This window comes from Meles meles, chromosome 6, assembly GCF_922984935.1.
Source record: "Meles meles chromosome 6, mMelMel3.1 paternal haplotype, whole genome shotgun sequence".
NCBI classification, from domain to species: domain Eukaryota; kingdom Metazoa; phylum Chordata; class Mammalia; order Carnivora; family Mustelidae; genus Meles; species Meles meles.
Genome location: NC_060071.1, coordinates 148,515,768 through 148,531,448, shown reverse-complemented (window position 1 = coordinate 148,531,448; position 15,681 = coordinate 148,515,768). Strand labels below are relative to the sequence as shown.

The following is a 15,681-nucleotide window of genomic DNA, read 5'->3' as shown; positions in this document are numbered from 1 at the left end:
CCTGCTGCCTCTTCCCACATGGCTGATCGGCGACTGGACTTGGTCTACCCCTTCTCTTGCTGTCCTTCCGGGTAGCAGGTCCACTGGGGGACAAACTCTCAGCCTGGAAGCCTCCCACTCTTCTTGGCCAGTTCCACCGCTCCCTCGCCCACTCCTTCAGGGAGTCTGCCTTCAGCTCCAGGCCGGGGAGAAGTTTCATAGCACCCCGCACACTGCTCCACAGCAGGTAACACAACAATTAACTTTCCTGCTGAGTTTATTAGGTTTTCGTGATGGTGGGCTCCTATCTACCTTGTCTGCCTCTTATCCCCAAGCCTGGCCCAGCCCACACGGTGCAACGGGGCCCTGACCCTTGACCGGGGCAGTGGGAGAGGGGCACCTGCATAGGAGTGGACCCAAAGCAGACCACATCGGAGACTCCCCCAGATCCTGGCACTCAAGGCAGGGAGGCCACGCCTACAGGTTCTCCCAGAAGAACAAGAGGGATGCGCTGTTCCTGTCTGATGCTGGGACAAGGTGCCCTAGGCAGGTTAGGGACCCACTGGGCACTCCAGGCTTAGAGCAGCTGCGGGCTTGCACATGGCAAACAGGAAACCTAGGAAAACTTAAAGCCCCTCTGTAACCGCCAGGCTGGGGCACTTGCGACACCCACCTTTTCCTTGGTTGTGTTCCAATCTGCTTGACAGACTTTTCTTCCATGTAAAAAAGCAGGCTTCTTTGTAGTGTAGACACGAGCAGCACTTTCTGGCTATAATCCAGCTGCACGATGGAAGACGGCTCCTCCAGCACCAGATGTGAGTTACACACGCCCTGTGAGAGAGTCCGGTTAAACCCAACTCAGCGCAGAGTTCAAGCAACCCAACTTCCTCTGTGACGGGAAACATCCTTCTGTTGTTTGTATCCGGGTCAGTTTATACCTTAAAACTTATGTTGTTAATTCTCAACAGATTCAGTGTCAACCCACTGTGATAAAATTGTTTGGAAAAGTTCCTACTAATGAGAAAACATTAATGACCTATCTCAGCCTATATCAAGTTTGGCCAAGAAACACTGAAAAATACTGTCTAATTTCTTTTAAAACATTCTCGCTAGACAGTTCAAGGAAGAGTCCGTAGGGATGTAAGTGGAAATATGTTACACCATCCGTATTATTTATTCTAATCAAACACAATGGGACTTTCTATAAAATTATTGTGGCAACTATCACCGAAGGTCACATTACACTCTTCCTCCCACTAAGAGTTCAAGGCAATTTTGGGGACATTATATCCATGCCAACTGAAAGGGTCAGAAAAAAACAGAAGAAAGAAATTTAAACAGGTTTAAATATATTGAAGAACAAAGGTAAACTCCAGAAGGCATTTTACTGCTGACTCTATTTCAAGAAACTCTATTTCGTGATGTCGAAAATCTGCTTCTACAAGTTACTCTTCTCCTAAACCTGTTTCTTCAGTTGTTTAAGAAATCCTGATGCTCTGTCACAAACCTCTTGGGGGTAGGAGGAAGAGCAGCACTCAGATCTACTGGTAAAATTTACATACAATAAAACTGACCCTTTTTAGATACATGGTTGTACGGATTTTGGAAAATGCATACAGTTATACAACCACCAACACAGTGAAGATAGAGAAATTTTCTTTACCCCCAAACATCAAGTACTTTTAAAGCAGATTTTCCTCCCACATTTGTAGTTATGTAAACTGTAGTTTTTCAGTTTTAGATTTAGCTTATAATGAACTAAATTTATTCTACGAATTTTGCAAAAACTCAGCCTCCCATGTTTTTTTTTTTTTTTTTTTTTTTTGCAAATCTCTTTATATTTGTATTTAAAAAAACAACAACAACTATCAAAACCTCAATAAAGGTGGGAAGTAAGTTCCCAGCATACTAAGGACATTGTTTTCTACATGGGGCTTTCTCTCCATTTTGTGAAACGCAGGCTCGGGAGCGGTGCGGGCCTGGTGCTGCCTGCAGGCCCGAGCAGAAGGAAGGAGCAACACAGGGGCTCCTAATAACCTCAATGCTTTCCTGCACAACAGCGGTTCTCCAAGTGGGCTCCGCAGTCCTTTCCACAGGGTCTGCAAGGCCCAGACTATTTTCGTTACAATACTAGGTTGCCTCTGCCTTTTTCACTGGGCTGACACTGGCAATGACACAGAAGCCATGGTGGGCAGGGCAGGGCTCTGAGTGCCACTAATCGTCACTGTGCCCTCTGCCACCACTCATGGAAAAAAATGTGCATTTCACTGAAGATGGTCTTTGACGCAGAACAATTATAATTTCATTAAATCCTGGCTCTTGGGTAGACACAGTTTTGAATTTTGTGTGATAAATGGGGCAGGCACGCCCAGTCCTGCTGCCGCACACTGAGGTACTCTGGTTCTCAAGGAAAAGCACGTGACTGTCAGGGCTGGGAGCGCAACCAGCTGCCTCCCCCCCACCCCCGCCCCAGAATGCCATTTTTCTTGACATACTATAATTATTCAAACATGGGTATTTGGCAGACGTTTTCTCAGATGGAACAAAGTGGCCTTGTCACTTCAGTGAAAACAATTGTGTTTGTTGCTGATAATAAATTTCAAGTTATCAAATGAGGCTTAAAATTGAAAGCTTGTATCGACCCTTGTGAACTTGGGCAGTTCTCAGTAGCTACAGCCTCTTCTGATCAGAGCAATGGTATCACTGACAAAAACACGTTCTTTGATATTATATAATTAAATGTGTCACCATTTGAAAAGATCTGCATCATTCAGTAGATCAATATTTTCCAAGTGACCAACACATGATATAACAAAATCAGGCGGGGATCAAAGAGCCACTCAAAGTGCCAGGCAGGCCACTGGATTTCGCTGTAAGAGTACAAAAAATCCATCCACATGGTTACAGCTTCCCAGTTACAACTGACCTTTAGAGAAACCACCATCCATCAGTTGGGGATAAGATTCATGAAGAATATCCACAATTCTCTAAAAAGGCTAGTACAATACTGTCCTGTTTCCAACTACAGGTCTGCGAGAGGCCAGATTTCCTTTATATACTCCAACCAAAACAATGTATTTGCAAATGCAGCTGTCCTCCACCAAGCCAGCTGTTAAAGAGATTTGCAAAAATGTACTGTCCTTCTTTTCACTTGTTTTGAAATAGTTATTTTCATAAAAGTTATTCCTAATGATAGGTTTATTTTTTCAAAATAAAATTAATAGGGGCGCCTGGGTGGCTCAGTGGGTTAAAGCCTCTGCCTCCGGCTCAGGTCATGATCTCAGGGTCCTGGGATCAAGCCCCATATTGGGCTCTCTGCTCAGCGGGGAGCCTGCTTCTTCCTCTCTCTCTGCCTGCCTCTCTGCCTACTTGTGATCTCTGTCAAATAAATAAATAAAATCTTAAAAAAAAGGGGGGAGGGGTGTCCTAAGACCAAACACTTTGAGAACTTCACTAGACAGAACTTGTAATAGGATAGTCATGGATTGGAGGGACTAAAAGCTACTCAGCTAGGGGAGTCTGGGTGGCTCAGCTGTTAAGCGTTTGCCTTGGGCTCAGGTTGTGATCAGCAGGAAGCCTGCTTCTCCCTCTCCTACTCCCCCTGCTTGTGTTCCCTCTTTTGTTGTCTCTGTCAAATAAATAAATAAAATCTTAAAAAAAAAAAAAAAAGCTACTTGGCTAGTAATTGCTGAATTCCCACTATGCATCAGGAAAGGAAAGGCTTGTACCAAGGTGTTCAGTCTAGCGGGGCAGACGTATGACCCAGCAAAGCCCAGGCCTGCACAGAGGCACATGAGTGGTGGAAAAGATGCAGGCTTCCGAGCAGAACCTGTTTGAAGCTGAGCTCTACCAGGTGTTGGCCTGTGACCCCGGGCTAGTGACGCAGTCACCGAACCTTGGGTTCTTCATCTACTGACGGGGGAAGAGCACACGCAGCTCAGGGCAGCGTGGTGAGGATTAAACAGCAACAAACGTAAGGGCGGCTGGGCACTGGGCTGCCACCAAGCCTCCTCGTCCTCGGCCCACTCCCTCCCACACGACAGGCAGGCTTGCCTGGGGCCAGCTCTCCGCCCCTGAAAGCACTGAGCTCTGTCCACAGTTACGATTACGAAAGGCTTCCCATGGCTCCTACAAACCCTTCAAGGAGAGAAGAGTGACAGTGGCTTCTGTTCGAAGGAGCAGCAGGAGACAAGAGGAGAATGAACACCGGGAGGGAAGGGGCCAGCGCAAACAAAGGCCAATCCTTTAGTCACAGCGGAAGCAGCTTAGAAAATGCTAGAGAAGTCCTTGAGGGAAACTGTTACAAGCAATAATGAGATTATAAAGGGACAAATGATTGAGAATGCAAACGGACCGGCTACAAGATGATTATGGATATAATTTCTCCAAATAGAAGAAGACCAAAAATATTTCTGGAAATAATCTTACCTGGTCTAGATCCAGAGAAGAATAGACAATTTTCCCTTTGTCATCACCAGAGAACAATTTCATTCCATTGGGGCTCCAAGCCAGCGCGGTTATGCTATTTCTGTGAATACCGGTGACATCAAATCTCCGAAGCTGGGAACGAACGGCAGACACGCGCACAGGGAGAGAAAGGGGTGGGCACTGTGAGACGCGCTCTGTGGGCACAGGGGTACACAGTCCCTCCTGCTCCTGGAGGGGTTGGTCTCCCCAACCTAGTTTTCCAGGCAAAACCCTGCGCAAGGTTACCCTCTGGATGGTTACCTTGAAAGCTGACAGAGGGCAGCCAGAGGAACGTTAGGCACGATCTAAATTACCCAAATGCGCTTTCTGCCAAGTGTCCTCCCCAGAACCAAAATGTTATTGAGTATTAAGAGCACAGGGTGAAACTTTTCTGAGCACGTATCTTCCAAGCGGGGTAGGCTTTCTCTTGTGAAAATCCGCAAGGAATGTGCCAAGAAGGTAAGAAATGCCGGGGAGCCTACCACTTACTTGTTTGTTTCTCCCTGGCAGCGAGGACACAAGCTGAAAGACAGCAACCCTCCCAGAGGCGGTGCCCGCAGCCACGAGGTCGTCGAAGCAGCTCAGCAGCTTCACCACGGTGATGGGTTCCGTTTTCCCCTAAAAGAGCAAACATTCAAGACAAGGCCAGCTTCCAGAGTGGAAACATTACCCCTGAAGGCAGAAGCCCGGCATCAGGCTGCGGCCTCTGCAAAGCCCTGACTGAAAATGCATGCAATCCAGGATTACAATCCAATAATTACATCTGTTAGACCCTCTTTTTTCTTTCTAGGTCTCTCATCTTGAAATGAATAAATAAAAAAACCATTTCTAATAAAGGAAATGCTCATCAATCAAGTGAGAATATTCTGAGCTATCAAGGAGAACATGCAAAGAAGCTAGGAGAGCTTGCCCAGAACAGGAGCCTGGAGTACGAAGAGCTCTCCCAGACCCCAACTCTCTTTCTTCTCTCTCAACTCGGACATGCCACTCAAGCACTGCAGTCTGCGATCTGTGTGCCATGCACGCTTGCCACGAGGACAAGGAGACGATGCATGTGAAAGCACTTTGTAAATGGGTTTGTTCTTAGATCAGTAATCAAATAACACTAATCCAAGCTTTACACATTGGCCTATTAAAAAATAAAGGTTTTTTTTTTTTTTAAAGATTTTACTTATTTGACAGACACAGATCACAAGTAGGCAGAGAGGCAGGCAGAGAGAGAGGATGAAGCAGGCTCCCTGCTGAGCAGAGAGCCCGATGCGGGGCTCGATCCCAGGACCCTGAGATCATGACCTGAGCCGAAGGCAGAGGCTTAACCCACTGAGCCACCCAGGTGCCCCGCTGGCCTATTAAAAAAATAAAAAGCACATGTACTGGGGTGCCGGGGGGGCTTAGTCAGTCAGGCGTCTACTTTGGCTCAGGTCATGGTCTCAGGGTCCTACGATCAGCTCCGCATCAGGCTCCCTGCTCAGCAAGGAGCTTGCTTCTCCCTCCCCCCGTCCCCTGCTCATGCTCTCTCTCTCTAAAATAAATAAAATCTTTAAAAAAAGAGAAAGAAAGAAAGAAAGAAGAGAAAAAGTGCATGCACAAGCATGGCACACAGAAACTCAGGCTTCCAGACCATTGAGTGAAACCGTTCATTCAGAAAAATCACACCCACTTGGCCTCGCTGAGACGGACGGCGAGATCTACACTGAGCTACTGTGATCGCCGCATTCTGCTGCAGTAACTTAGACGGTAAACAGTCTGTCAAGGGCAGAAGCACGCCCTCCACACGCAGGAGACTGAGTCAGCTGCTGCGGTGACAGAAAGTAGGTTGCAAGCCGACGCCGCTGGTGGCGGTGAGCGCGTACAGCCCGCGGGGGCGGCGATGACAGCAATGAGGCAGGGGCTTCAGACCCTCCCCGCAGCTCTCAGGGCGCTCTCCCGGGCTATAAAGACGCCCGGTGAGAGAGCCTGACGGAGGTAAGGGACTTGGATCTTAAGTTAGAGGAAGGCAAAGGGGAGCCCTGGAAGATTCCTGCCTTTGCCAGTGTGTCCATCCCATGGGTTTCTGGAAAGCCCGACCAGGCACTGCACAGCATGAGGACAACGAGCAAAGCGTGCAGCTGCGAAGCCCAGCGGGAACCTTCTGTGGCGGCTCAGGCCACAGGCACCAGGGGCCTCGGCTGGAGAAGCGGCAAAGGAGCAAGCACAAAGGCTGATGAGGAAAGAGACTGTCAGGACCTGGTCGGTGCGAGGATAACAGAACGGCACAGCCAACCTCTTCCCAGAACGTTCCGGGCGCCAGCCATGCCGGTCCGCCCTCCCATGCGGCATGTCCCGGACTCCTCACGCAGCCGCGACGGGGCGGGCTGGGGTCGCCTTGTTTACCTAAGGACACACGGCTAGAGGACTCAAGGGGATCCCGGCCCTGCCCGGCTGCTCTCTGCGCCGGGCAGGAGCCACAGGCCCCGCAGAGGGACGGCTGGGAGGCGCGAGCATGGGAAGGGGAAGGAAGGACATCATCATCCGCGCTGCGGCCAACACGAGCGGCGGGTCCTTGAGCGGGACCCACTGGTGCCAGTCTGAGGGACGACCGGGACAGAACCTGCTTCACACGCAGGTAGCCCTGACAGGGCGCCCGTGGCTGGAGAACAGCAACCTGGGAATGTGTACTTACAGAACTGCCGCCACAACAGGAATTAAAATCCCTTTGGACACCGAGCCAGGTCGTGAGACAAATTCCAAACAGCTGTGTACGTTTTCTGAATGAAAGGCTTCAAAATAAAAGCCACACTCACATGGGCCAAGAGCCTGAAAATCTGTGTGTGGTGCTTGTACACATGCTTTTTAGTATGTCAACATTTTGAGTTAATGTTATTTAATACAATCATTAATAAACGTTATGGTTCTTGACTTCAGAACCAAAACATCCCAAGAATCAGATTATCAATACTCAGCTTACAGAAGCAAAAACATGAGGCTTCAACTGCCTACTATTCTGTAAGTCTAGCTATTCTGGAAAACATTCTGCTCCAAACACCTCAAAGTGCTGAGTAAGATACATAAAATAACCTTTTTTAAAAAGAGACATTTTATTTATTTATTTGAGGGAGAATGTATGTGTGTGCACACACGTGTATGAGCAGGAGGAAGGGGGAGAGGGAGAGACAGAATCCCAAGCAGACGCCGCACTGAGCGCAGAGCCCATGGGACTTGATCCCAGAATCCCAAGATCATGACCTGAGCCAAAACCAAGAGCTGGACGCTTAACCAAGTGAGCCACCCAGGAATCCCATAAAACATCCTTTTAACTGCATAGCTGACCTCTAGAAAGTAATTCTAGAGGTCCAAACCCAAAAAGAATATTGTCAAAATACCGTCAAACCCTGAAGCTATGGGCCACCCCAGGACTACCTGGCCAACACCCAGAGCTTTGGTGTCCTGAGCTGAGCGGGGCTAATGAGGATGAGGCTTCAGGCCAGATGAGTGGGGGAGCTGGAACTGATATCCCCTGCAAAAGCCCGGGAAGAACCCCTGAAACTTTAACCCTCAAAGTGTAAACAGTGAAAAATCAATTTTCTGGCAGACAGAGCTGACAAAGAACTCTGTCTTCTCTCAGACATTGACTGCAATAAATAAAAAAGAAGAATGTTCCTCAAGAATCTGTCATCCCAAGCCTGCCCTGTTTAGCATTCAAGTTTGAATGTATTTTTCCTTTCCAAAGGCAGTCGATCTGAAGTGCTTGGATGTGAGCAGCAGTCCAAGGGGCCTGGCAGAGTGAGTACAAACCCCATCTGTGGGACACAGTCCTGACCCCGTCCCTCAGCATTCACAAGTATTGGGACCAGCCACAGAGCTCTTAATTAGAAACCACCACAGGGAAAAAGGCCCCATGAAGAAGAATCAACTAAAAAAAGCAATAATAGGGGCGCCTGGGTGGTTCAGTGGGTTAAAGCCTCTGCCTTCGGCTCAGGTCATGATCTCAGGGTCCTGAGATCGAGCCCCGCGTTGGGGTGTCTCTGCTCAGCAGGGAGCCTGCTTCCTCCTCTCTCTCTGACTGCCTCTGCCTGCCTGTGATCTCTGCGTGTCAAATAAATGAATAAAATCTTAAAAAAAAAAAAAAAAGCAGTAATAGAATTGGACAACCCTTTGCCCCCACCCAAGTACTGCATTTAGATTGAAGAGACCCAGAACATAAAAGAAATATGCTTAAAATTTTAAAGAAACATTAAAGGGAATTCAAAACAGAATAGTAAGTTACTATCAGAAATGAAAAAGAATCGGGGTGCCTGGGTGGCTCAGTGGGTTGGGGCCTCCGCCTTTGGCTTGGATCATGATCCCAGGGTCCTGGGATAGAGCCCCACATCGGTCTCTCTGCTCGGCGGGGAGCCTGCTTCCCTCTCTCTCTCTCTGCCTGCCTCTCTGCCTACTTGTGATCTGTCAAATAAATAAATAAAATCTTAAAAAAAAAATGAAAAAGGAATCAAAAGAATTTAAAACCTTAGTGGTGATTAAATAGCAGAGCTCAAAGAAAATTATTGAACTAGATGATAGACCTGTGTAAGAAAGACAGAGGAAAAGATAAAAAATAAGAAAGAGCAGAGTCCTGGAGAACAGATATAAAGGTCCAACCTATATCTAATTGGGACGCCAGAAGGAAAGGGGATAAACAGGAGGCCACGTGTTCAGAGACAAGGACTATTAGTCGCCCAGAACTGATGAAAGGCCCATGTCCTCAGGAGCACAAGGCCTGACAAAGATTAAGGGGAAGAAATACACTGGACACACTGTGCGGCGACACAGCAACGCCTCGGAGACCGGGAGATGACTGCACCGTGTCAGACGAAAGGCAAATGACCGATACAAACAAGTATCAAAAACAAACTTCTCAGGGCACCTGGCTGGCTCAGTTGGTAAAGCACGTAACTCTTGATCTCAGGGTTGTGAGTTTGAGCCCCACCCCAGGTGCAGAGATTAAAGATAAAGTCTTCAACAAAGCAGAACAAAACTTCGCAACAGGAACGATGGGGTCCAGGAACAATGGAAGATCATCTTCGAAACGCTGAGAGAGAAAAACCGTTAGCTACGAATGTACGCCTGTCTAAACTCACAGACAGAGACATTCAGACAAAAAAGTCAAGCGTACACGACCCTTAACATGTATAATGAGAAAGACCAGACAGACATCATAAGAAAACTATAGACCAATATCCTTCATGAATACAGATACCAAATGACTACAATAAACTATTACTGAGACGACTATAGCACGATTTTTAAAAAGATACTACATCACGACAGTGGTTTATATAAGTAATGCACGGCTGAATTAATAATCAAACTCAATACATAAAATATGCCGTATTAACAAAAGAAGAAAATCATGTCATCTTAACAGATTCAGAAAGAGTATCTGATACTTCAATACTCATTCATGACCATAACGCTCAAAAAATTAGGAACAGAAATAAGTAGAAATAAAAAAGATCTATGAGGAATCTAATCCTAATGAGTGTACACACTGAGGCAAAAATGTCTCTTCTGTAGACATTATCCTGGAGGCCCTAGCAAGTACAGTAAATCAAGTAAAAAACTGAAGGGCATACACATCAGGAACGATGAAGTAAAACACTTTCTTCACAGGCAGCAATGACTACCTATGTAGAAAACCCAAGAAATCTATAAAATAGGATATAAGTGGAATGTACATAAATCAGTTGTATTTCTACAGGCCAACAACAAAAAAAAATCTGAAAGGAAAATAAATTGTTGTACTCTTCTTATATCATTTGTAAAGTGGTATAATATTATTTGAGTGCAGATGGACAAATGTTGTAAATCCTAGAAAAATAACTAAGAAATAAAACAGATAGGACCTAATAAGCCATAAGGGACACAGAATAGAACCACGAAAAAATAATTAGTCTAGAAGACGAGAGGAAAAGAAAAAAATGGTAAGATTTAAGAATAGGTGGGATATGCCAAAAACAATTACCAAGATGGCAGACTTAACTAATGCTTCTTAATTGGGGACAATTCTGTCCCCCACCCTGCCATGGGACATTTGATAATGTCTGGAGGCTGCTGCCACTTGGCTGATACTATTGCCATCTAGTAGGGAGAAAGCAGGGGTGCTGCTCGACACCCTACAATACACAGGACAGCACCACCAGACCACAAAGTCAGTGGTGTCAGGTTAAGGAACTATGACTTAAACCCAACCATATTAATAATCACATTCAACACAAATGGCCTAAATTTGGTATAACAGAGGGCAGAGATTGTTGGGGCATCTCAATGGCTCAGTTGGTGGAGCATGCAACTCCTGATCTTGGGGTCATGAGTTCAAGCCCCCACTGGGTGTAGAGCTTACTTTAAAAAAAAAAAAAAAGGTAGATTGTCAAACTGAATAGAAAAGATCTGACCTTATGTTATCTTCAAGAAATGCACTTTGGGAGCACCTGGGTGGTTCAGCTGGTTAAGTGTCTGCCTTCAGCTCAGGTCATGATCCCAGGGTCCTGGGATCAAGCCCCACATCAGGCTCCCTGCTCAATAGGGTGCCTGTTTCTCCCTCCCCCACTCCCCCTGCTTGTGCACCCTCTCTCTCTTTGTCAAATAAATCTTAAAAAAAAAAAAAAGGAAAAGAAATGCACTTTGGGTATAAAAGCACAGATAAACCAAAGGTAAGAATGGAAAAAGATCTATCATGCAAACTCTGATTGTAAGAAAACAGGCGAGGCTATATTAACAGCAGAGCAGAGAAGGAATATTACCAGAGATAAAAAGAGACATATTATAGTGATAAAAGGATCTATTCAGTAGATCCCATACCCATGCTGTGTACGGAGCCTGCTTGGGACTCTCTCACACCCTCTTCCTCTCTCAAAACAAAATAAAAATTAAAAATAATAACAACAACAACATTCATGACACAACACAACAACCTGAATGTATTTAATACCACTTAACTATATACTAAAAGGAAAAATGGTGAATTTTACATTCTGTATAATTTACCACAATTAAAAAAAAAATACGTGAAACAGAAATGAACAGAACTGAAGTGAGAAAAACAAATGCACAATTTCTGTCAGAGACTTCAACCTCCTCTCAGTGACCAACAGAAGCAGGCTGGGCGGCGGGGGGGGGGGGGGGGTCACTGCTACAGGAGTCTGCGTCCACCAAAGAGCCGGATGTGATGGTGGAAGCAGACACACAAGGCATTTGTTTGGGGAAACACCTGTGAGGGGAAGGGGGAAACAGCTGGAAGAGGCCGAAGAACTGTCAGTTCCCAAGGCAGGTCTGCAATCCGAGATGGAGAGAGGGAAGGAAGGGCGGCTGCAAAGGCTAATCTCCAATCGCAGTGCCGTTTCAGAAAGTTGCAGCCACATCAACAGAACATCCCAAGCCAAAGTCACTTGTCAGAGGATCCCCAGTTTTCACAAGAATAAGTGCGCCTTGCAACCCAGCTGCGCCCAGTCATTGGCTCCGAGCAGCGAGTGGGAAGGCTGGTGGGTTCGGTGCTCATCAGTTATACGAACACTACCCCCCCCCCCCGCCCCCGCCAGGAAGAGAGAATCCTTGAGATTAGGATATTGCCAAGCACCACATAGAATAAAGACATAGGGGCGCCAGGGTGGCTCAGTGGGTTAAAGCCTCTGCCTTCGGCTCCGGTCATGATCTCAGTGTTCTGGAGTCGAGCCCCACATCGGGCTCTCTGCTCAGCAGGGAGCCTGCTTCCTCCTCTCTCTCTGCCTACCTCTCTGCCTACTTGTGATCTCTGTCTGTCAAATAAATAAATAAAATCTTAACAAAAAAAAGAAAAAGACATAGACCACAATTCTATTCTCTATAAGGTGATGAAATATTTGAGGTTTATTTTTTATGACTGCATCAGGATACATAAAACCTCTTGTAGAACACTCAAGGCACAAAACCACCACTGATCTTCTTCAGCAGTATTTCTATTGCATAAAGTCAATCCTTCATGTGAGACATTATTTAAAAATGGAATTTTTTTCTTACCACTGGCTTCATTAAAATACTGATCTAGCACTGTTTTTCTCGTGAGTCTGCAAACAGAGGGAGGCCTTAATAACATCAAGTACCCTACTGAAGAGCATTGCTAGTTTAAAATGACGTGCACAGGAAGAATGCGCAATCCAGGGTCTACTGATGGCCTCATGGTGCTTGTTGTGAAGGACACAAATGACGGGGCGACCTCCAAGGGCTCTCATGGTCCAGGACACAGAAAAGACCCATCACCAAATCCATGAGCCAGGCACACACGAGCAGGCGGTTCACAGGCAGAACATGGTCAGCTCGGACAGGGGCGAGGGGCGGGAGGGGCAGGCAAGATCACTGCTGTCACCATGCGAGGTGGCTGACTACCGCCAGGTGCCTTACGGCATGGTAGTCTCTTGTTTTTGTTTGTAAAATAATGAAATATGGTCACATACAAGACTATATACACCAGCTTCGACTGTCATAAAATGAACTCCCACGGAGTCCCTGTCGAGCGCAGAAAAGCGGACTCAAGAGCACCTTCGAAGCCCCTGGGCCCTTCTCCCTGACTGCAGGCCCTCCTGCCACCAGAACCACTACGCTGACATTGGGGTTAATTATGCCCTTGCCTTTCACCCCTGTACTGCAGGTGCACGTGTCCTCATGCACCACAGTGCGCAGATGTGCCCAACCCAGACTCAAACTGGAGAATCATCGTGTGACTGGCCCTTGACCTCCCTGACCCAGACTTCTTCAGTGTCCTGGTGCCATGTCTGGTGCCCAGGGAGGGTGTCTTGTGATCACCTGAAGCACAAGAAGTTACAGTTGAAGCCAAAAAGTCAATTCATCATTTTATAATGAATTAACAGTCACACAAACCAGAATGCTCACGTAGGTATGACCTGTACATTCTTCCCCCACTGGCTGATGTACACGGGTGTGCAGTAAGTTTCGGTGAAAAGGTGTCCGGCTAGCACGGAGCCGTTTCTGATCAAGCCGCTGTAAGCATGAGGGCTAGCCACGCCAAAGAGACCACAGCTCTCAAAGGGACCCCCCGCCGCCCTACCGTATAGGTAGCTCAGCCTGATTTTTCCCACGTTGCACAGCAGACCATACACTCTCTTCCTTCAGTCACATCCTCTTTCCTTTTTTTTTTTTTTTTAAGATTTTATTTATTTATTTGACAGAGAGAGATCACAAGTAGACAGAGGCAGGCAGAGAGAGAGGGAAGCAGGCTCGCTGCTGAGCAGAGAGCCTGATGCGGGACTCGATCCCAGGACCCTGAGATCATGACCTGAGCCGAAGGCAGCGGCTTAACCCACTGAGCCACCCAGGCGCCCCTCCTCTTTCCTTTTTTAAAAAATTTTTAAAAAGATTATTTATTTGACAAAGAGAGACAGAGATGACCAGCAGACAGGGTGGTGGGGGAAGCAGGCTCTGCGCTGAGCAGAGAGCCTGATGTGGGGCTCGATCCCAGGACCCTGAGATCATGACCTGAGACGAAGGCAGAGGCTTAACCCACTGAGCCACCTAGGTGCCTTCCTCTTTCCTCTTGATATGGGGACAATTCAGTATCATTCTGGCCTGGGGGCCACTCCTCTGTCTCTTTAAGGAGACTTTATCCATCTCAGATCTCAGCTAGTATGTGTTTCGTGCTAACATTTTCCCCATTTCCAAGTTGCTAGGGAGCACTTCTTGTTGCCCTGTAGCGACTTAATCTCCTCAAATGGAAATCTAGTTTAAAAATTTAAGGAAAAAAAAAGGACTGATATGAAAGATGCCAGTAACGATTTTCTGGACAAACACATCACCATTAGGACAGCATCCAGCCAAGCTCCTAGGGCTCCTTGGCAGGCCGTTTCCCCTTGACATACACGAGACACAACTGCACAGAGGGGAAGTGCTCCTTGTGAGTAAGCTCATGGCAACTGTGAAGTCTGACAAGGCTTCCTTTATGAGCTTCTTTGGATATGCCATAGTTTAGCCTCCAGTTGAAACCGCTAGCATATCAAATACTTAATAGATGTGAAATGCTTAGAAATATTTAAAAAGACTCAAATAAGATATGAATTCATTAAATTCCAAAGAACTATTTCACATTTATCCCTCTTTTACTAACAAAAAACCATGGTTTAAAGTTTAAATAATTATGTAGCTGTCGAATGATCTACAAGTTAAACAAAAACATTGCTTTTCTAGAATAATTTCCTTTGCTCCATAGGACAAAGTGGGGTAGGGAACATCCACTGGACTTGCAGGAGGTCCCTAGGGCCTGGGACTCTACCACTAGAGAGGATCTAGAAGGGGGGGATTACCTATAAAGGAAACAATTGGCCAGCAGAAGCCTCAGCAGCTGAGAGATGGTACAATACAGTTAAAGTGCTAAGAAGCATACGAAGTGAGGTAGGGATCAAGTTTCACTTCTCCCCAAATGCTCACATCTAAATGTCCCACACCATTTACTAAAAAACTCTAATATCACCTTTGCAAAAACTCAAGTGCTTATGAGTTATGTATATGTGGATTTTCTGGCTTCTCTATTCTGTTCCACTGACCTCCTTATCTATTCCTGTGTTAATAACCACATTTGGCTTAATTACAGAAGGTTTGTAAGTCTTGCTAACCTGGTAGAGCAACGTCTCCCATCTTGTTCTTTTTCCACTAGTATCTTCACTCTTCTTGACTCATTACAATGGCGAATACAATTTTAATAAATTACCATTAGCCAATCAACTGAAGCAATCTGTCCTGAGAAGTAGACCCATGAAGCCCTATACTGTAATGCCACGGACATGCCAGAATTTACATCATGGGTTCCATATGGAATGACAAGGGGGGCCATGAGTCAAATGCACTTTTGGTTGATGTGGTGAGACCAAAACTCTCATTTTTGCATCACTTTAAAAAATATACCAGGTTGGGGCGCCTGGGTGGCTCAGTGGGTTAAAGCCTCTGCCTTTGGCTCAGGTCATGATCCCAGGGTCCTGGGATCGAGTCCTGCATCGGGCTCTCTGCTCAGCAGGGAGCCTGCTTCCTCCTCTCTCTCTCTGCCTGCCTCTCTGCCTACTCGTAATTTCTGTCTGTCAAATAAATAAATAAAATCTTGAAAAAAAAAAATACCAGGTAAAAGTCAATGAAACAGGGGCGCCTGGGTGGCTCAGTGGATTAAGCCGCTGCCTTTGGCTCAGGTCATGATCTCAGGGTCCTGGGATCGAGCCCCGCATCGGGCTCTCTGCTCCACAGGGA

At 46.5% G+C, this 15,681-nt stretch overlaps 1 protein-coding gene across 3 annotated transcripts in view; it reads right to left on the bottom strand.

The window, feature by feature from the left end:
* Nucleotides 1-15,681, bottom strand: part of TECPR2 (tectonin beta-propeller repeat containing 2) — a 96,428-nt gene that overhangs the window by 63,783 nt on the left and 16,964 nt on the right. For all 3 annotated transcript variants that reach the window (XM_046008760.1, XM_046008762.1, XM_046008759.1), the window contains exons 3-5: nucleotides 4,936-5,064; nucleotides 4,408-4,539; nucleotides 653-810 (exon numbers count right to left, since the gene is read on the bottom strand). In XM_046008760.1, the coding sequence (XP_045864716.1) occupies nucleotides 653-810; nucleotides 4,408-4,539; nucleotides 4,936-5,064 (419 nt within the window). The remainder of the gene's footprint in view (nucleotides 1-652; nucleotides 811-4,407; nucleotides 4,540-4,935; nucleotides 5,065-15,681) is intronic.